This window comes from Blennius ocellaris (genome assembly GCF_963422515.1).
Source record: "Blennius ocellaris genome assembly, chromosome: 3".
NCBI classification, from domain to species: domain Eukaryota; kingdom Metazoa; phylum Chordata; class Actinopteri; order Blenniiformes; family Blenniidae; genus Blennius; species Blennius ocellaris.
Window position 1 is genome coordinate 20015184 of NC_137652.1, and position 23473 is coordinate 20038656.

The following is a 23473-nucleotide window of genomic DNA, read 5'->3' on the forward strand; positions in this document are numbered from 1 at the left end:
CACAAAGGTGGAGCCGGAGCATCTTTAAAAATGCCCACCTTGGGAGCCATTGTCAAAAAGTCGTTTTCAGTTGCTCAGAGCACCATGTAAATGGACGCCACTTAAATGAACATCCAAAACGCAATGAATATTTGGGGTTTTCCCTCGAAAACACTGTTTAAACAAGGCCTCAGTATTGAGTTGTGTCCATTACTTGTCAGTAATCTACTTAAAAAAATCTAATTCTTCTTTGAAATTGGGACAAATTGTTTGGTGGTTTTTGGCGGACCAGACTGGAGCCTCTCTCAGGACGACTTTTCAGTTTTTGCTCACGGGCCTGATGTTATGACACCCCTGCTCTGGAAGGAGTTTGGAGAACCAAGCTTAAGTTTCTGTTATCTAAACTGCTTGTCCATCCATTTATGCAACTTTGATTTCTCGCAAAGCCTCGAGAGGTCTTAAAGAGCACATTTGTTAGAGCTTCATGGATTTCACTGGTGAGCCAGAGCTGAAACCACTGTATTGAACAACAGATCTTCTGAGAGGAGAGTATCGACTGTGGGGCTGTAGCCCACTAAATCCATGCTGATATTGAATAGTGGGTCTGTAGATACTTGGAGGAGAAATTCTATTAGGTCCAACTCAACAGCCACCTCCCCTAGAGAGCTGAATCAATCTTCTGAGTGTTTTTGTGTGTGAGTGTGTGTGTGTGTGTGTGTTCACGTGGGGGGGTAAAAAAAAAAAGAAAAAAAAAAAAAAAAAAAGAGTCAACATGTGCTTTGCACCAGCAGACTGAAGACATATGTGCACACGCTCGAGCACAGATGTTAACACCCACTCAGACCACCTTTGACATAATTGAGGAGGATTCTGTGTGTTGCCGGATGACGAGGAAAGCTGCAGAGGCGCCGTACGTGAGGGAGTCATGCTCGCTGCATCATAAAGACCACACGCTAGCAGTGAGTCAGTGCCAGGAGTTACAAGACTCAGCATGGGAGAGGGAGAGCGCCATGGGAGAGTGAGACAGCATTGAGACCAAGGAATACAGATCGGGAGAAGAAGTGGGGGTGCATGTGCATGTGAATTAGAGCTATATGTGTCATGATAAGTACACAAGAAGAAATAGAGACGTGCCCACTTGCAGAAGCACAGGACTTTTGCTAGTGTTTACCCGTTTTTCCACACAATTTCTGACATCATGATCCAAGAACATTCATCATATCATATATAAATGACAGTGGTTCAGGTACGAGTCCATCCAGATTCTTGGACATAAATGTTTTCAATCAACAGAAATAAATAATCATAATAAATATATCATTATACACTGATGATGCAGTGAAGAAAGGGTGTATAAAACAATCCACTCCATAGTAACGCAGACAATGCAAAACACAAAAAATAAACAGACTAGAAAGGCATTTTCAGATGCATGCACAACCATGCTTCATAAATGTAAATTCATGCATATTGGTGTGTACCTGTAGTATTTGGCAGCGGTCTGAAGAGCAGTCGATGTTCGCACAGGGCTGGTACATTCCCAGTGTCACACAGTTCAGCAGGATGACCATCATACTCACACGTTCGAACCACGTAGAAACAAAGTTGGTTAAGGCAAACATCTGGTAAAATGAAACAGAAGTAGCTACAACCTAATGGAGGAGGGATCAATGACTTTTCAAAAAAGAACAAACCGATCTGTAAGCATCAATTAATTCAATAACAATGATGGAAAGTAGTGAAAAGTAACAAAAATCTGCTCTGGTGTTTTGTCATTTAAATGTCAAGCCAACTGAGGAATGCAGCAGCAAACTCAAAACAAACTAACTTGAAGAAGATTATCCACAACATGAGGCTTTTGTGTATTCAGCATACAGCAGCAAAACACAACATTTGATTTTCTGGTGAAACAGCAAGAGGTCAAATCGATGTTTTAAAAATGTACGACGATGGCCAAAAGCGCCAATCTGGGACCCAACGTGCTCACTATACCATTTTCAGCATTTCTGCCATTTTTGTGTGAACTGATGTCGTTTTTGAAACACTGCTGTGTAAACGTGAAACTTTTCACAAGCAAAAGTGCAAACATTATGTTTTAATTGAAACGTTGTGTAAACGCTTCTTTAGGATGTCCACCGCATGTTGCCCCATAGTGTGAGTGCTGCTATCATACATGGCTTCCTAAAAAATGCACAAAGTAATGAATGCAACATCCAAAATCATTGTTAAGCTTCCACCTTTAGACAAATGGTAAGCGTTATCATGACATCATCATATCGACATTGAACGTGACGTCTTATCCAAGTTTATGCCATCGATGTCTTACCTACTGGCATTGAGTAAACAAAGCAAAACATTACTACATTTGCACATTATGTAGCATGAGAGAAACAATCACATCCAGTTCAGAACATCATCTGCAAAATATCCCAGTCTAAATGTTGCAGCAGTGTTACAACAGCAAAGATCAGTTAAGAATAGCTGGTGACAGAAAGGTTTAAGTATATTAACAGCAGTTGTTTTAATGAAGTCTCAACTGACCAAGTAGAACCATAGAGAAGCCAGAGTGCTGTGGAATGATTCAATATACATTTACTGTGTGCCGAGGCAGGGACTGCACTGCTTGGCTAACAAGCGTGCAACGAAGCCTTTGCTGTAATGGCCACGGAGGTCCAAACCCTCCCTGGGGCTGTCGAGCACAGGATGCTGAAATGCTCCCACAGCAGCCTATAACACACGAGCCTGCAGGACTGCAGCAGCAGTTTCGCAAAGAAATGAGAGGCAAATACTGGGGACCTGGATTTTTCTCTGATCGCATCACACTTCAAGTTCTAACCGACAGAAATCCCAGGAAAATATTTAATTTCTCAACATGTTTCTCTTGGCCCTGGCTGAACCTTCCCATCAAAGTGATGGACTACTGAAGATATCACAGCATGGATAAAGATAGGCTCTGAGTGGGCAAAACACATGCATACACATAAACACGTAGAAAGAGGCTTGCACACAAACACCCACTTAACACACGTTCAAGCAAAAAAAAAGAAAAAGAAAAAAGCACAGATATGCACGTGCGAAATGAACCAAGAGGTTCAAAAACATAAACTCTTGCATTTTACCATCCCACACTTATGCACGCTTTCACACACTTCCGCTCACACACATACTTACTGGAGCACACTAGGTCTGACATTGAATCAATGTGTGTCAGCTGATGGGTTTGCATTTGAAGAATATTCAATACTGCAGGAGGACATGTGCAATGAGGCAAAACAAAGAGGCAAGATATGTCCAAATAATAAATCCATCATTCATCAGGTTTGCAAGTGTACCAAGAGTGTTGCATATATGACAACTTCTTGGAACCAATGGACATAATTAGAGCCGAGTCAATCTTTTGTGGTGAAAAACTAGAGCTTGAAAGTTTGAAACTACGCAAGACTAGTTCACTAAACACCCATAGACACGATGTGAACACAAAGAGTTCATAATTGGAGAAAAGGAACACATTGTTCCAGAATACAACAAAGAAACTATATTTCACATATAGTGCGTTGTGAGGTTCCCTGTGTGATGGGGTCGTCTAAATTTACAATGGTAATAATGTGGGTACCTCAAGAAAAAGTTGGGAAACACTGCTTTAATGGTTTTCCAAACATGTAGTTTAGATTCACTTGATAGGAAACCAGTGGTGGAACTCAACCTGCAGTATCACTAAGGTACTAAAAGCAGAGACGTTACTACTCTACATGAGAGGAGGTAGTTGAAGTCAATGGAGAAAATGATTAAGATGCCTTATTGCCACTTCCCATTAGATATATCACCCAGGACCTACTGGAACACTGGATGCTGTTACTGAATCTCCTCAGTAGCAGCATTATTCCATGATCCCTTAAATTGAGCTGGTGAAAATTATTGAACCTCCATATAGCCATTGTGGCCTCATGGATTTAGCAGGAAAAGATGGATGCCTTTGATGACGCTGTCTGAAACTGCCATCTTTCACCACTGTTGGAAACTTTGCTCTGTGTGCATTTTGAATAGTATCGTCCATCTTTATACGACACCTTTGGGTTTGGATTCCGCCATACATCTCTTGAGCTGGGTCTCCTGACGTCTCTGCACTGGTGTAGCCCAGGGCCTATGTGATTATACCCGTTTATTTTTCAGTCAGCATGCGTACACCCAGTTCCAAATCCCCACTGATGCACCACTCTGCAGTATCCATGAGCAAGATTGCAATTTATTGTCCCTATAACGAAGAAGCCATGACCGCCGTACCCTGCCTCTAATTGGCTAGTACACACAGCATTCAATGATTTGACTGGTTGATGTCCATGTTTACTGTGGGGCATGAGGGTTGTCGAGCCAATCAGAGGCATCGTAGGACAAGTTATAATGAGGCAAATATTGCTAACTGGTGTGTGATAGTGAAATTATGTGACAATGAGCAAATGCTATGGATTCATTTTTACTAAATAGAGTCATGTTACATGTCACTGTTTCTAACAAATGGCGTTTTTGGTCTTCTTTAACAGAAGGCATACCCACTTCTCCAGGGACTAATATACCATTTGCTTATCTGGTAGATATAATACATTTTTGATGCTATAAAATGTATTTGAAAACTTAGGAAAGCCATGTACACAATGTTTCAAGTGATTGGTGTTTTCATTTTAGAAAAGTTGCACAGTTGCACAGCAATGTTTTGACAACGTTGCCACACCTAATGAGCATGTAATAAACATGCTCATTAGGTGACAATTTAGGATATTTTTGCATACACAGACGTACTAAAGACACCCAAAACACAACGAAAGTTTTGCGTTTTAACTTCAAATGACAAATAATATATATATATATATATATATATATATATATATATATATATATATCAATTGAATATATATTCAATTGATTTCATCAAATAGAAATACCACCCAACCTGTAGGGAAACACTGTTTTGCCTTTTCCACTTTTTTCCATTCTTCTGCTGGCCCCTCCTAATGAGGACAGAGATATCATCTGCAGGTGTCACTGAGTTACTGTGAAGCCCTCCAGGCTGCGCCTGCGAACACACCAGTTGGAAAGCAAAGGCTTTCCAAGCACATCCACATTTTAATGTTAATAGTATGGTTGGGTAAAACTGCAGGTCAGCGCTTTTTTTATTTCCCCGAGTCTAAGTAATGATGACAGCCGTTGGGGCTCGTCCTATGAGGCGTATCTCAGGGTTATTTCCACTGCCAGAAGCATCCGTTTAAAAAACAGCCACCATAAGTTGCAGGAGCACTTGATTTCCCTTTTACCCTCTCATGCAGGATGCCTAAACATGAGCTGCCTTTAACAATGTGCAAGTGTCTGTCTGTCTCCTGCCACTTCTGAAAAATGAGTCAATTAGTGTAGGTGCCTTGGAGGAGGCTCTCTCTTTCTCCCTTACACACACATGCACACACAGCACGTCAACACTGCAATTGGAAGGGAAATAATGTGGAATTCAAAGCACGGCACTCTATTACAGAGAAGCTGTTGGAAGGAGATTAATCCAGAAATTGTTTTATCGAAGTGACGTTACCTCCTGAATGTTTTAACCTTTTTTTTTTTCCCTTTCTAATGCCCGGTTCACACGGCAGGATAATTTGGCCAATTTTGGCCCCGATTATCCTCTCCTGATAATCTTAAGGAAGCTCAGATCATCATAAGATAATCTTATCAGATATTCCTGCCGTGTGTGTTGTGTTACGACTGCTCTCGTCTGCTCGGAAGGATGTCGGTAATGCTCCGATATCAAATCTCGGATATTCAACATGTTGGATTGTTTTGGCCCAAGTTCTCACTGTGTGTGGTTTCCCCCGAGGGGAAAACGAGCACGAGCCTGTTGACTGTCAGAAAGCGAGGTGATGTAGTGGCGAGGAAACGCTGGACCAAAAGCACACGGGGAATCCAAAAATTGGTCATGACGAACCAACGCCTCTTTTTTTTTAAATGTGTTTTTTCTGATAAAAAAATTCACTACAAACAATTACTATTGCATCCTTATCGTCCGACAGGTTTGTTGACTCTGGAATCACGTTTGATCTCGAGGGATTTTGCGAGATTTCCCATCTGATCTGGGGATGTTCGCGAGTGAAATCGGTTCGTGTGTGGTGTGTTGATGTTGCCGAGTGGCTGCACACCACACACTGTACGACCAAAACTGTTACACCTGTGATTATTCATCACCATGTGTGTGTGGTCCCTTAGGTTTGGGAAATGTGCTGACAATTTTATAATCCTGCCGTGTGAACCGGGCATAACTAAAGTAATTTCAAAGTGGTGCACCATTTGGTTAAATGTACTTAAGTCTGTGTCTGTCACTTAATATGTAAAGCTCCCTGGAACATATGCAGTATTCAACGCTTTTTAAATTAAATTAGGAATCCCAGGTGTGAGATATTACCGTACTCTTGCATTTAGCTTAGGCTGGTTAATGTATAAGGTGCTGTTTACACGACAATGCTTCAATTGGAAATGCATTGATTTTTAGTGTTTGTGTTCAATAAAGTTTTGTGTTTACACAAAACATGATGTCGATTTACACAGAAATGGCAGAAACGTTGAACAAAAAATGTCATTTTCATGTTGGGCCACGAGTGGATGATTCTATTGGTCTTTGTAATGAAACCACACACGCATGTGCAGAGAAAAACACTAAAAACATCAACAATAGACAGACGACAAAGTTGGATTGCTATTACAGTGACTCTCAACTATAAATCTACCAAGTCCCAGGACAACATGGACTGGGAGTCGAGACACGACGGAGGCAAACATTGTTTGCGCATTTCATAAAAGTAGCATTTCCCATAGAGACAGCCAGAGCGTTTTCAAAAAGTTGATTTTCTAGTGTTTCCATGTGCTTCTCATTTGACACCTGCCTACTCATATTGGGATGGAGGGAGTTGAAAAAAGAATTACGAGAAAAAACTCCGTATGACCAACTTCATTATTAGTCAACTTGAACCTGGTAAAGTCGACAATGTAACGTAGCTTTTTTTTTCCTTTGCATATTTTTTTCCTTTGCATTTTAAACACTTTTCTGATTGGGGAGTTTCTAAAAAGCATGCCCTTCAACAAGTATAGCATTGTGCTTGTAATTTGACATCAGCATCAACGTATTTATCAGTTATTGGAATGTATGACGTATACAAACTTTTGAGACAATCTGACGTGAAAATGTATTCTCAAATATGTTGTATTTGCTCTGTTAAAAAAAACCCCAACATCATACTTTTGAAACAGTTTTAAAAGTCTCCTTTAAGATGAACCGAAATGATTGACTTATTTTAGCTCTAAAACCCTAAACTGAACTGAACTGTATTTTTACATTGTTTCACACCAAAAGAGTCCAAATGCAACATAGTTGGAGTTGGAGCTCCAGCAAAAGATTGAGTCAGAACATCACAGAGCTGGCAGGACACAAATCTCTTAAGATTTCTTAAAGGCCAAATGAAACTCGACGGCACTGGAGACCATTACCCCGAAGATTTGGATGAGCTGAGAGCGTCAGCGTGACAGAGCCGAGGAGAGCTAGGAGGCTGAAAGTGTGCGGCAGCAGGGGCTAAATGAATTCTTAATACAGCGCCGCGTGGCGTCACCGCGCCTCAGCCCGCTTTCAATGTCTCTCTGCTTTTTTTTCTCTCTCGCCTCCCCTCCCTTGTTTTTATTGTTTCCAAAGAGACACGCAGGAGGCAAACGACCTCTGGTTTCTATGGCAACCGATCGACGTTCAAATGAAGTAAATCGTCACAAAGCATAGCGAAAAGGGGAAAAAAGAAAAGAGCGTGAGGGAGCAAGGGAAGGTTATTTTCGTTTGCTGCTTGTCTGGAAGTTTGGAGCGATAAAGTCGCGAAGCTTCACTTTGCAAATATTCTCTGCCACCCCTAATAAACCAGAGACAATATCCGGAGAAGATACGAACATTTAACTTGCATCCCATTCTGGTGATTTTTGGTCGAGGGTTTTCAAATGAAAATCAAAACTTTGTTGGGTTTGGGGTGTCCATTTAGAAAATGCAACTTTGTGAAAATGGTGTTTTCAAAAGGTGAAACCATCTAAATAAACTGTCCACAGCTGGAGTAAACACATGAATGAGTCGGTGGACACACAACAACGGCGGCTTCCAGAGTGGCATGCCTCCCAGTCCATATTATCCTGGCACTTGGTTGTTTTTTTAGTTAAATGTCACCTGGAATAGCAATACAAATTCATCACCTGTCCATACAAATGCCTGTGTCTTCCCATTGTTAATGTTTATAGGGTATTGTTTTCAGCGTGCATGTATTTGTGGTTTCATTACAAATAAAAGCCAACCACACCAATGTATGGCCTGGCATGCTAACTACATCATTTTCAGTGTTTCTGCCATTTCAGTGTAAACAGATATCGTTTTCAAAACATTGCCATGGATATGTTACACAAAAATGGTGGAAAGATACGTTTTCACTGGAACTGTTGAATTGCAAAGGATTTCTCAGGATAAGAATCATAACAAAAGAAAAGAAAAAAAAACAACAATGTAGATTTCTGTGAACAATACATGAAGGTTTTCGAGATCTTTCATTGTGATCTAAACAAGTCACACAAATGCTATCTGTTAACCTCAGTATGTATTTTATGGCGTCACCTTTGGATTGCTGACAACTGTCAAGATATGCAAGTAAGTAAATTCATTAAAAAGCTTGAAGCCTGACAATGTAAAGTCTGTGCTGACTCTGCTCGCCTGAGCACATACAACCGTATGTGTAGGGGGAGACTAAAACTGGCTGGTTTTAGTCTCCCCCTATTATTTTCTTTTCTTATTTACCAATGTATCTTTCACCCAGTCGCTCAATCCCTCTCTCCACTCTCACTCCTCAGGCTATCTTCCTCCAACAGGAAATCCCATTCAGAGACGCTGGCAGGTCTTTTCGTTCCTGAAATTTTCCGTCGGGAGGAGTTCGATCTAGTACAGCTGAAAGCGTAAAGGGAGGTGGGTATATTTGTGGGTGGTGCAGTATACATGTGCATGTTTGTGTGTGTCTGTTGGACAGCAGCAAATGTCATGGGATATCACACGGTAATGCTTCACAGCCTCTCATGTCAGCTTTTCGTTTCCCTAAGCTGTCAGTTCAGAGAAGTGCACACACTCAGAGAGAGCGCGCGAGAGAGAGAAAGAGAGAGAGAGAGAGCGAGAGAGAGAGAGAGAGAGAGAGAGAGAGCGAGAGAGAGAGAGAGAGAGAGAGAGAGAGAGAGAGAGAGAGAGAGAGAGAGAGAGAGAGAGAGAGAGAGAGAGAGAGAGAGAGAGAGAGAGAGAGAGAGAGAGAGAGAGAGAGAGAGAGAGAGAGAGAGAGAGACTGTAACAACTAAAGATCTTATTTGTTCCACAAATCCCTAATTGCTCATCAGCCTGTTTCCTTCTGGGCTTCAAAACCCTTATTTCAGACATTGGACTACTTTAAAAATGAACGTGACATTTGGTATAAGGTAGGAAGCACCGTCAACGTATCACTGATTATGGTAATGTATTAGTATTACTGTAATCACTGCTGACTGAGGAGTGTGAAGGGAATTTTAAATATTATTAGAATTTAATTAAGGATTCATATCTGCAACTCCCCAACTGGAACTGATAACGATTACCAACACTGACCGTGTCCTTTTGAACAGATCAAGAGAACTGTACTTATGGGACAGACTACACACAACTGTCTGGACAGTTGATGCCAGACAGTGGGAGTCCATGTGACAGAAAATATGCTGCCACATGAGTGGAAAAATGCTTTTACTCTGAAATCTGGATTTAAATATCTGTAATGCCAGATCCAGAGTGTGACCTTCTCGAAACCTGGAGGTTGCAAAGAGAGGACTGCACTCTGTCCAGCGTGGTAAACTTTACAGCGTTTCTGTATCCACCATTAGCAATTTATTAAACCTCAGTAATACATGGTTTTTAAAAAGGCTGCCACTGCAATGCTGCCAGAGCAGATAGATTTTATGCCTCGGTAGACTGAAGTGGTTGGTTAACAAAGACCCCCTTCCTACATCCACAGCCAAAATGACCATGTCTTTTGCAAGTGATGTACATCATTAACACTGTGATTGCTTGGTGATTCTTAAAGATGACAGTGCTGCAAAAAGGAGAAGAAATAGAAAGGCTTGGGTGCAGCTCATGGTAAAACACCTTTCACAAGCCCTCATTCCAGCAGTCTCAGGTGCACTACTGGGTGATCCAGTGACATCCACTTCAAAAAAGATATGACCCCCACTGTGGCCAACGTGGCAGGTTACACCACTGTCTCAGGCAGTCATGGCACAAAAAGACAGTTCCGTTGAATAAATTATACGTTTTACCAGAATGAAATCATACTTTATAAGAATTACTCAACTTTCCACCTCCTCACATCGCTGACTGTCTGTGTCTCCCACTCTTTCTCTCTCCCAGATGGATACTGAACAACGACCATACGATTCCTTGAGACAAGCTCTGCCCCGTTGCTGTGGTAACCAGTGCTGACAAATTTATTAGGAACCCTCTGTTGTGTCGTGTGCGCATATGCTGCATTTGGGTTTCTGTGTGTGTTTTAAATATCATGTTTGGGCCCTTATTCCCTCAGTTCAGAATCTGACATCTTGATTGCAGGTGAAATGTGGAGGAAAGAAATTGTTAAAGCATGTCTTAGTTTGCTGTGATTAACCCAGCAAGGCAATACATAAGTTTTATAGTGTGTTATCAGTTTGTTTGTTTGAGGAGATGGCAAATAATACTGAACTCACTTCCTTGTTAGAACCAAGACATGTATTCCTCAAATGACGGAAGGAGTATTCATGGTGAGAATGAGATTATACTGTGCTGGGAGTTAATTTAGCAGTCAATCATTGCATACCAATGAATGGAGGTTGATAAACCGCAGGAGCATGGAAGAGTCCATTTATAGAAAGAGACAAATAAATTCTACTGCATTACTGACAGCTGCCACTGACCGTCTTTCAGCAGTTTTAGCAGGGATCGAGTAATAGAAGTTACACGAAAATCCTCACTGAGCAATTACAGAGAGGAACATGCATGCAGGACTGAAAAAGACACAAAAAAGCAAACTGAATCTGTCTTTAGACCATCTGGTGGGATTTTCTGTGATTTTTATTTAGCACTATTTCCATCCCTTATTTTCCCTTCTATCTTTCTCTCCCAGTGTGATGTAGTATGTGTGGTGATATGATACAGACACTAAAGAGTGCAGGTTTCTTCTTCTGCCCACAACAGCAGTTTACATGCTATTTCCATCCGCCAGTGCTGCCAGGCTTATGTAATTGAACACATTTTGATGAATAAACTGACCAATACTGTGCTAAATATACTAACTGCTCTGAAAGATTGCCTCTGTGTATATTACAGACACTTTAAAATTGGATTAAAAAAAAAATCTTCATATAGACACACTTAGAATGTAAATGCTGGAATTGAGCAGTTTTGTGACATAAATGAAAGAAATGCTGACTCATCTACTGTTAAAACATAACAAAACTGTTGTTTTAACATCAAAAGGCCTTTGTGATCCCCCACAACCCTCTTGTGTGTGTGTGTGTGTGCGCGTGTGTGCGCGTGTGTGTGTGTGTGTGTGTGTGTGTGTGTGTGTGTGTGTGTGTGTGTGTGTGTGTGTGTGTGTGTGTGTGTGTGTGTGTGTGTGTGTGTGTGTGTGTGTGTGTGTGTGTGTGTGTGTGTGCGCACATGAACATGGCAGTGAGAGAGAGCGCTACATTTTTGAAAGCTCACCTACATATATTTAGTTAGTTGGTATTTGGGTCAATGCATTTCACATTGGTATTGAACAACTTCATGGTGGTTCGATGAAGTCCTGATTTTGGAAACAAATTGGATGTATATTTGGTTGCACTCTCTTTTCTTTGGCTATGCAGTGTGCTTATGGGATATTCTGAAATAAGTTGAAATGTGGGCTGGTTTCTGTTGAGTTGGATGCGATTTATCTTGTATTTGAGCTGGGAAATGTCATATCTGGCAACCCCAGGTTAACTACAAGCAAAAACCATATTGAATAAATAGACAACTTTATACACCAGTTACAAATGAGCATTCTATGATCTGCTTCATGCTATGCAACTCATGTATTAGCAGCTTTCACTGTAAAAACGTCCACCTGGGTATGAGGTTCAGTCACTTAAAACCATTGTTACCATGTAATTTGCTGCACAATAATACTCTTTGCAGACAACTGAAGTGTGTATCTGATAAGTGCACGAGGCTGACTCAGCCACTCTGTAAAGTCCCAAATGCTTCCACAGTTTGGATAATACTGCTATGTTTCTTTTTCAATTTCCCTTTGGAATGAGTTGTTTGTTTTCTTCTCTCAACATCAGTATGCTTGGTTCACTGTTTACCTCATTATACATCCAGCTCTATAGTGAAGTGTCCCATGGTGTCAGCAGTTGCAATGTTTTCACAACCCATGCATCCAAATGCCTAACCTATATTATTCCAAAATAAGCAAAATACTTTGTTACTCTCAAAACTCTTTCCATCACTCAACATCTCAGCATCTGGTTCCATTTCAATATGGTTCTTCTCCCGGTGTTTGTCTTTTGGCATCACGTCATGTATGAAGATCAATTAGCTGGAGGTTGTCAGCGCAAGCGTCAGAAAGTGTGCTGGAGTTTTTGCATTGTTTAGCATCATTATAATTTGGCTGAGGCATGACAAGGTGACACATTAATATTCATTATCTTAACAACAAGAACAAAGTGTGGCGTCTGTGGGGAGAAGTATCACTTTCAGCAGGGATGAGAGGCTTCCTCGGTCCAAACGCTAATTCCAGTTCACAGTGTAACATGCACGCACGCAGAAAACACATTTACACTCTCACACATGCCAGTCAGCAGGGATCCAAAGATAGTGCCGTGCAGCGAGCAATCAATGGAGGCGAGTGTTAATGACAGACTAATGACTGTCATTTACCAAACTTGGGGAAAATGGCTTTATGCAAGTCTGTCATACTTTTAAACTTTTTTTTTCCCCCCTCTACCAAAATCAACTATAAATATCTTCATTGAATTAACATGCATCTACCAGAAAGAAATAGACTTTTCCTATAGTTTATGGAAAATTAACACAAAGATTTTATTCTCTGCACCATAATTTCAGAGAGGAGCTTTATGGAAAAGTTCATGTCTGCTGACGGCTGTAATTATATAGAAAATAGACACAATTAAAAGGAGATTAAATCATCGTTAAACTCAGATCTAATCAGATATTGCAATTTTTTTTTTAAACTGTACTCGAAAAGATGTGCCTAAAAAAAACTGTGGCGAGTTTAGCAAACACTGTTGAGCTTATTGATAATCAACAACCAATAAATTACTCAGAACTCTATATCTTCTGCTTCTGGTCCAACTACAAAAAAAAGTTGGACATTTCACATTAGACTTCATGCAACAGGCTGAAATTAGCATTTTTGAAAAAACGTGTTTTGACAAGGTTTGGGAAAATGAGCCTTACATTTTAGCATTTTGACCCACCTTTCCTTTCCCACAACTAATAAGCCCTGTTTACACAACAACGATTTTACCTAAAAATGCAAGAACTCAATTTTTTTTTAAGTTGAGAATTAACCATAATCGCAATCTAACTTCTTTGTCTGCCCATATCACTGTCCATGTACTCGTTATTTTATCACGTATTGTTCTATGCAAGCATGTGTGTGTTGTTTTATTACAAAAACTAACAGCATCAACTCATTGCCTGTAACTACATTGTTTTAAGCATTTTTGCCATTTCCATGTAATCTACATCGTTGTCAAAATGTCATGTAAACACGAATCTTTGCTGAAACTGAAACCCAAAACCAATTCATTCTCACATGAAACGTCATGTAAACGGGGTGTTATGTCGCTTAGTCCTACTCTTTTTTCATCGTGCCATGCAAACTCAATATGTTTGTGTTTCTTTTTTCTGTTAGTTCCTGTTGCGACCTACGAAAAAATGTATCTGCATCCAGAACTGCACCTTTAACCTCGGCCTAATCAACAGTAAGCACAAACAGTGCAAGTGCCCTCATCATTTTCCTCTCTGCCACACGTTCAAACAATGTGGAAAAAATGTCGGACTCTGTTTTTGGCAAAATAGTCGAGTAACGGCAAACCTCTGCATACCGCTCATTTCTCTCCATCTGCCAGCGGTCAACAGTGGCTTACGTGATTTCCAATTTCAGTCGCTCTATTTTCACTCCTCTTTCCCTGGAGCTACCTCGGCCCACATTCATTCATCTCATTCAAACTGCAAGCTTTTCTTTCATTTCTGACTTTTTATTATGGAATTGCAAAAGCTGTCACAATGATAATGTTGTCCAAGAATAGATGTAAACTCTACAAACTCTACAACAATACCCCTTAACAGGCCACACATTTAGTATTCGTCCAGCTCGGATGAACTGCTGCGCCAACTGAATCAGCTTTAGAAAAAGTCATTCATAAGGGTCTTTTAAGAAAATCAGAGTCTAATCAGCACCTCTGTTTAATAAGCATGAGGATTTCTGAAGAACAGAGAAACACTCAAAGCTAAAAACAAAAGTTAAAAACAAAGCAATTAGCAGCAATGCCAGAGTTTGGACCCAGAAGAGAAGGTGATAGGGAGAGTACCCCCACCCCCTTACACATGCTGACTAATTGCACCACCATGTTCGGACTAACAGTGATTATTTACCAGCCATCTGTATTGTACAAGACAAACTGTCTCAGCCTACACTTCAGGGAGCTCCCGGGTGTATTTTCTTAACTACGGGGACGACACAGGAAAAAGCAAGAAACAGCCCTGAAAAAACAAACAAGTCAGCACTTTCCCTGTCATGGAATAATTGCTGCTTTGATAGATGAAACAAATTGATTAAAAAAAAAAAATTACACTGCAACTTACTTTTGAGCAATCACAATCCTTACAGAACATGTTTCCTTGTCATAGCTTAGCAGAATACTAACCTGACTTAGGCCATGTTTAGACCTACTGACTTCCAAACTGTAAAAATGGAGCTAAATAGGCTAAATTTTCTTCCAAATCTATGATAATGCCTCATTTATGATTTGACTATTAACTTTGCAAACTATGAACAAACACTATAGGAACAAGGCAATATGTGCCATGTTTGGCTCGATGCAACAGTGTGATATAAATCAGAAATGGACATCACTTACAGAGCCGTCCCCCAACACATCAGAAGTCCCCAAAGCACTTTAAATTGTTTGTCACATTCACTCTCACAGCACTGGGCTGCCATGCAAGGTGGTCAATCTAGTATATCCCAATACTGTTGGGATTTGTTGTTCGGTGTCTTTCTCAAGGACGCTTTGACATATAGACATGAGGCAATATGAAATCCAAATTGTAACCTTGTGATTGAAACACGACCTGCGCTTCATTTATTGTGAAGTGATGTCGCAGAAAAAGAAAATGTGGTTCAAACAGGATAAAGGAAGCCTGTCATACCTACATGAAGAACAAGGTAGAGCAGTGATCAAACCCCAGATAATTTACCAGTTTACAATATGATTTGGTCCACATGAAACTGACATGTGAAGAAAATGACATGGGGCAACTTTATGTGTCAAAAATGTCCTATTCAGAACAAGATGGAGATGACCTTTAGAGTGTCTGAATCACGAACTAATTTCCTTTCATCACTTTGACCTTTTTTTGCTCAGAATGATGTTAAACAGATATTAATAATCAGCTTCTTGTCTTGTGATTCTATTGATTTCCAGAAGCGCTCGTGGAGTGCTTGTTCAGTGCCACTGTAGACTTAAATTACAAGATTTACAAGTTAAAGGATGAGAACAAATAATAGATCAGAAGATGGATTTTCCCATCGCCTCAAGTCTTAAATAGAAATTCCAAGTGTGCGTGCGGGAGAGCATGTTATCAGAATGTTGATCAACACCTGCAGTTAAAAACAAAGATTTTGGGGAACTCCGACATCACTGTTTAATACTTTGTGGATAACCTGGCAGTTGTCAAAACGTGCGTGCGCACACACACACACACACACACACACACACACACACACACACACACACACACACACACACACACACACACACACACACACACACACACCTGAGCAATTACATCACCATGGCGACACGGACGGCTGCGAGGTGCAGGGAAGCAAAAGTAAGGGATGTCAGGATAAAGGAGGAAGGGAAAAGGAGAATCACACCAGCAAAGCTGATATACTTGCACGCACTCGCACACCCACATCCAACCCCTCGGCATAATGCCTGCTGTGCTAATTAGAGGGTCTGCAATTCTTTGAAGGCTCCCAATCACCTCTGTTGACCCCTCACCTACCGCATGCACAAGTCGTACTTTGTAACCATCGCTCCACGGGTGACCGTGTGTTATTTCAGCATTCGCAGGCTCAGTGGGCGATGCTGGGCTGACAGTAATGTGTATTGGCAGTGAGCAGCACGAAGGTCGAGCAGCGATACATGACAGCAACAGCATGACAGCAGTATGCAGTGCACGGGAAGCGCTGGAGTGAGGGTACAACTCACAGGGAGTTAAAAAACACGAACATATTTAAGGTGTCAAATAAGTCGTGACAGCTCACACGTGAACTGCCCCGTTCGAATGACAAGGTTTTTCCAAGTTAAACCGAACACTTTTGTTGCGTTTTCTGTGTTTGCTCATATAATCAGTGTTTAGAGCCACTTAAAATGCAACTTTTTAAAACTACTCCCAAGGTGGACCTTTTAAACACTTCAATTCCACCTTTGTGGAATCGGGGGGGGGGGGGGGGGACATTCCAATACTGTTAATAGCCATCCATCATTGTTGTCTGTCCATGCTTTTAACATGCACATGTTCAGTAGCAGCATTTTCAATTGTTGTGTTTTCCACTGTATTTGAAAAATTCCACCTTGTTGGCCGTTTTTAAAGCTGCGTTTGTCAGTGTCTCCGAGCACTCAAAATGCAACAAAGGTTTTCTATTTTCTCTTGAAAACATTGTTCTGTAAATGGAGAATTAAATACTAAATTCTGTCTGTCACTCCTTGTAATCTTTTAATGCAACCATATTTGAATGACAGACAATCGATATCCATCACGGGAAGGAAAGAAACGGAAGAAATAGGATTCTGAAGAGTTCACTCAGACAGTCTAGACAAAGCTCAATAATTTCCTGACAAAAGCTGAGAACGCTCAAAAAAATCCAAGCATCTTATCTGTCCATGCTTAATCAATATCATCCATCCGAAGGCCTGGAGAGTTATCAACGCCACTACAGAATTATTGATCACGTCCATGGAAAAAATTGTCAAAATACGATGTTCAGCATTCAACGGGTGAGGCTAAACCATAGAGGACATTAATTGTGTCAGCCAAAAATAGGTTCAAACTGATCCATGAAGGTGTGATAAGGTGTGTGAAGACTCTAAAAAAAAGAAAATGATGGTGATGAGAATGTTTTTATGCTGAGCTTCATAACCCCATCATGGATCATGATGATCATGGATAGAATAGATATCTGACATGTGATATTTTAAGGGGCAGGACCTGACAAAAATTTCTCACAACTAATATTTGTTGTTTTTTGTGTACTGTTTATTGGTTTAATTTGAGGATACCAAACCCAAGGATCAGCCTCCAGGGGGAATACTGATACATTTTAATGGACTGGCAATATAAGACCTGAAAACATGACAATTTCTCTATTAATCCTCTTCTCAGCATTGTTTTTTGTCGACCTCAGACTGAAGCACTGCTTGTCCTTAATGGCTGCCACACTCTACAATCACAAAACCCCTCTGCCTGCACAAGGCCAAAATGTATTAAAGGACAAATTAGCATGACAATGTTAGATATCCAAGTTGGTATAAACCCCCCTGAGCATGAACTGTAACGACTCTGTTATCTCTCCACTCTCTGATTCCTTGTTATCTCTTAAGTGTGTCTGCAGTTCAATCAGATCAAATGCATTTTACCAATTTAAACCTTCTCTCATACCTCAACGATTTTGAAGTTTTGAAACAGGGCCTTCAGGATCAAGTCAATGGCAAAATGTGTCTGATTGAACAACCAAAACAATCCCTACTGCCACCCGAGCCAGGGGTCTGTCTGTCCTCTCCTTTTTCTCTTCTTCTATGCCCAACCACAAAAAGCAGAACGTCTCCAACTCTGAGTCTGATTCTGCAGGTTTCTTCCTGCATTTTAAAAAAAATGTGTTTTCCTTTCTTCCATCTCCCCTGCCTGCTGATGTGGAATTGTTTTTTTTCTCTCTATAAAAGTGCCTTGAAATGACTGTGTTGCATTTGGAGCTAAATAAATAAAATTGAATTGATATAAACTTTGACAGGGAGATCCCTATTTTTCTCACTATACTTCTTGAGTGGAATATAAAATAACTCAATTATGTAGCTGAAACTCAATGACTCTGACACCATAACAGACTCAGACACATTTATCTCGATTTGCCACCCAGTTAATCTGCATTGTAAAATATAGGGTAGAGACCAAACGAGCTGCTGTCAGAATCTATGTAATGCCTGAGTGTAAAGATAGCACCATTACCTGTGAATAAATTAGACTGAATAAGATTTTCTCCTATGTTACCAATTTAAGCTTAATTTCCTATCTCTGCTTTCGGTCTCTGTCCAGTCCACTCCCACATCTCGCCCTTCGCTAACACCACTGAGAATCATGTTCATTAAACTAAAAAAGTACTTGTGCACTGTTCCACTCTCAGACATTTTATTAAGTCTTTTCATTTGTCCGCGTCATTGCCAGCGCCGACTCTAACTAAGCGAGACACTTTTATAAAGTACGTAACAGAATGATTATGTGTAGAGAGGTTGACCCTTCAAATGAATAGTGATTTCTGTTCAGGAACAAATCGTTCAGTGGAATAGTAATGATAGAAGACAATGACAGGTATATTTTATGAAGGTTTTCAGAAGAAAATAGCATTTAGAAGAGAAATGTCTATTTATAATTATTTAGAGTAAATATTTTCCCTTGATCAGACAACTTGTTATTGTGTGTATTAGCCAATGACAATTTGTTTTATATTGCAAATCTGAAGTGAACTTCTATTTGATGTATTCAAAAAAGCATGTTTGTGAAAGTATGCTTCAGCTCGAGGTCCTAGTCTAGCACTTCATCAGTTATAATGTTTTAAGAAAGTAGTGAGACAAGTGGTAGTAGTAAAATTGGACGACTTTTGGAGTGTATACAGGATCTTTATGAGTTAAGTTCATCCGACTACTGCCTTTTCCCCACAGGAATCACAAATCAAGGCTGTTTAACCCCCCCCCCCCCCCCCATGTAGCTCTTGTAGCACAAACCTTGACACTGCACCAGATTGTAATGGGTAAATAAAGAACTAAGATCAATTGTGAAATGTTTAACATAATACCAGTGTATTATAACTGACTCATTGCAAGGGAGAGATTACAGCAGGATGAAGTACTGATTTGCTTTGACGATTTTAAATGCCTAATAACAGGCTTTTAGAATATGAACACTGGCACATTGATCACCCATAATTTAAAGAGAGACCAATGACAAGTTGAGTCAATAAGGAACCCAGTATAAAACAAATGAAGCTATATTTGTATAGTATAGAATGTAACTGTTTTTAAAGACTGACTGAACACATTAAATAGATGATAGAAGAATGAAAAGGAGGGAGAGAAGGATGGGCTTTGGATGTGGTCTTTCTGCCAGTCTGACAGGTACGCACAGTGACATTAGCATAGTGATTAACTGCTGTATTAGCATAATAATTAATACCAACATTAGCATAGGAACTGTGACTGGCGAGGCTGGGGTGAAAGCCGAAGAGACACGTTGCAAGCTACAGAAAGACTAAAACAAGCAGAGGATGTACAGAGGCAAAAGCTAGAAAGAAGTCACAGAGAAGAAACTAAAAAGGCTGACAGCACCATGATTATGTTGTGTAAGTCCCTATGGCATGTCTACATAAATACGTTTATTTTCCTCCAAGGACATGGGCTATCAGTTTTATTTCACAAGCAAATGTTGTGCCCTCGCTTCCATAGGCACGGATGTGATTATGTCATGTTTTTTTTTTTCCACAGATGATCGTCTTGGTACATGTTGGGGTTTTAGAATCCCCCCACTCTGCCTCCCGTGTTTTACAAAAAATGTTTTCGTGCTTCTAAAACGCCGCCTCGTATGGATGATCGGCCAAAATGATTGCTCATTTACGTGAACCAGCGTTCTCATGTGGATGGCCCCTAGGACAAATATATTCAACTTGCAATAGGAAACCCTGGTATATATTTCTGTTGCTTTCCTTTAAATAAACAGTCAACTAAACTTCAAGTACTCAATGTGATGTCAAACTCATGTGATGCTTTGCAAATCACAGAAATATGAGATTTACTGAAAACTGCTTGACTGAACGTAATGTGGATATCAACAGTACTTTCTATTTCCGTACTTTTGTTTGTTGCGTCGCTTGTTGGTGTTTACTACCGATTTATCACCATAACTCTGCCCCAGTTTTTTCCCCTTATCCCTCACAGTGTTCAGGCAGATTGCTAAATTCTAAAAAAGTATTTCTGTACCATATGTCATGGAGCATTCTGGGTGGGTGTCTTCTTCTGTCACAAACTATGCAAATCGGGTTTTCTCTACAGATGCAAGAGAAATGGAGGCAAATCATCTCTTCCTCCACATAGTGAGATTTATTTCTAGGAATCCATCCACACTTTGCTGTTTCACCAGGGTGTTATGTTGACACGCCTCTGCTATTTTCAAAGTAATGAATCAATCATTTGGGGTTCTGTTCTGATCCTAGCCATTGGAAGCTAGTTTTTACTCATCATTAGGTGTAATGTTATGGTTGATTTGTGTGTACTTGATTACGGCTGCGTGCCCCTGAACTTAGAACAGGGTGTTATCAGGTAGAGCGCTTTGCCATCTTAAGGAATCACTGCTCAGTATAATCAATGTGGTATCACAAAAGTAGCTATTTGAAAGCTAAAGAAGGCACAAAGACTCCCATCTGTCTATTTTTGTCCTCGTTTTGTATCCTCATGTTGGTTTTGAGGACCGTGGTTCAATCCCCTGTTCGTCTTTCTGCCCTTCATCTCTGCTCTGGGCCTCCATTCCCTCTTGCCTTCAGTCTTTTATCCCATTTTGGACTGAATCCAGCCCCGTGGGTTGGTGGCATCTCTGTAATCCTGCTTTTTAGTTTTTTTGTGTTAGAGGAACTTTGAATTTGCCTCTTTTTTTGCACGAAAGCTTTTGTTTGATTAAACCTGCCACCTCCCTTGTTGTGCGCTTCATTACTACTTGTGTTTGAACTCTAACAAGGAGCTCTATTAGGAGGACTAAATTCACCAGCCCCTCTGTAAAACCTTTCAGCTAACAGCGGCGTGTTTTGTTTTTATTTTTCGCAAGGCAGAGACACAATTAAGCTTAGCCATAGGGTGGTAATGTTGGCTTTATCAGGGAAAAAAAAGTTTTTCCTGAGTTGTCTTTTTTTTTTTTTTTTTTTATCAATACGGCCGAGTTTTGTTATTTCAAAATGTCTCTCATGTTGTTCCTGTTCATGTTTAATACATTCCCTATATCTGATGTAGTGTGGACTAATTCAATATTGTATTGTATTCTTTTCTATTCCTTTATATTTTTCCACAGTATTCTTTCCTGTTCGATTGCGTTTTGTAATATATCGTATTTGACTATTCTCTTGATATTCTATTTTGCTTCAGGCCCCATTTATGCAACGTTTCGGGTGAAAATGGATTGTTTTTTCTGCATTTCTTTCAGAAAAGTATTACGTATGCACTACAACATTTTGAAAACCCTTTCCATTTACACAAAAACGGCAGAAACGCTGAAAAGGATGTAGTTAACATTTCAAGTCATGAGTACACATGTAGTGTTAGTGGATGTTTGAGGGGAGTTGGAGGATAAAAAGTAAATTCTGACAAAATATTGAACTTAAAGAGCACATATATATATATATATATGAGCACACTGTTTCTCTCCTCTTATGTATCCCTGACTCCCTCCAGTTTTTCTCCTTTATACAAGCACAGGTGCAACCCTATACATCTCAGGGTAACAACTCTGCTCCCTGTACAGCCTATTATTCCCCCTCTTTATGAATGAAATTCATGGCGTCTCTGCTTAAGAGCCAGTTAAACACCAACTCCTTGGCTCCAGTCCAAATTTCAGCCCGGCGTCAGTGGGATCACACAGATGTGGCAACAATGAAAGTGCTCCCTGATGGAAATGGCTTTGTTGCGCAAAGTGGGAAAAAGAAAGCACAGACCATGACGCTCTCTCCTTCATGTTTCATTTCTTAAGCGACTCTGCAGAGGATTCACATGGGAAAAGTACAATTTATAAAAAAGAAATAGTAAGCCGGCTGGCAGCACATCAGTTTGAATGTGGTACACTGTGCCGAGGCATAAAGCTCACTTCGAAGTGAAACAATCTCCCTCAACCACTTTAGTCCTGCTTCTTTTATTCTTTAAAATTGTTTTTTGGTTTGTGAGCACCCACCAAATGCCACTTTGACCATAATGCAGAAGAGCTGGATGCATTTGGGGAGAAATATCTTTTAGTGAGAGGATGACTTTGTGGCAACAAAGTGCAGAGTCGCATAAGATACTGTGGCTGGAGGAAGCAACATTGCCCAGTTTTTTGTTTTTTTCTCAAATGAGAGTTATAAACACTGCTCCGCTTCATTTGTAACCATCCAACAGGCTGGATCGAAATGCAAGAACAAATATTAAGCACCGGAAATGTAATGCATGTGGTGACAGAGTGACTACTGCAGCTTTTACTGAATATTCCATCACACATAATAACATTTTTGGTAATTATACATCTTTGTGTTTTTGATACATCTGTAACATCGATCACTTATATATTCATTTTAAGTGTAATGGCAGATGAAAAACTTGAATATATGGTCAATTGGTAACAGGGTTGTTGGGTTGGTCAGTCAGTAGGAAGGTTGGTTTGTTGGTTGGTCAATCGGCAGGTAATTTGGTTGTTTGGTTGGATTTTCTTGTATTTTCAAAGCGCTGCCTTGTCAAAAGCAGATATATCAATTTTTTTGTTTTGTTTTAAGATATCCAGGCAGTGTTTATGGTGACTTAACTGGAACAGAAAAAATACTTGTGGTGTAAAACAAATGAAAGAAAATGTTGCCACCCCAGTTGTTGGGTGACACTTATTTGGATGTGTAAACCAGAGCCAGCAATCGTTACAGTTCATGATGAGACATTCGAGTTTCACGTCAAGTCTAAAACACACAAATAATTGTTTTGCTGAACCTTAAGACCAGCTTTCTTTGTAGAATGCACAATAAAATTATTCAGAAATCATCCTTTGATAATTAGAGCTGTGTACCCACTGAGACATGTTCAGTTTGTAATGAAAGCGGCATAGTGCAGCCCAATAACAGCATGTGCTGTTGCTTCATGACTTGTC

The 23473-nt window shown here is 40.2% G+C and overlaps 1 protein-coding gene across 1 annotated transcript in view; it reads right to left on the bottom strand.

Annotated features, from left to right (window-relative positions):
• Positions 1-23473, bottom strand: part of LOC308148871 (voltage-dependent T-type calcium channel subunit alpha-1I-like) — a gene marked incomplete at its 3' end in the record, with an annotated part of 170601 nt that overhangs the window by 139121 nt on the left and 8007 nt on the right. Inside the window, exon 2 of the mRNA XM_080520411.1 lies at positions 1461-1601. Coding sequence (XP_080376537.1) covers positions 1461-1601 — 141 coding nt within the window. The remainder of the gene's footprint in view (positions 1-1460; positions 1602-23473) is intronic.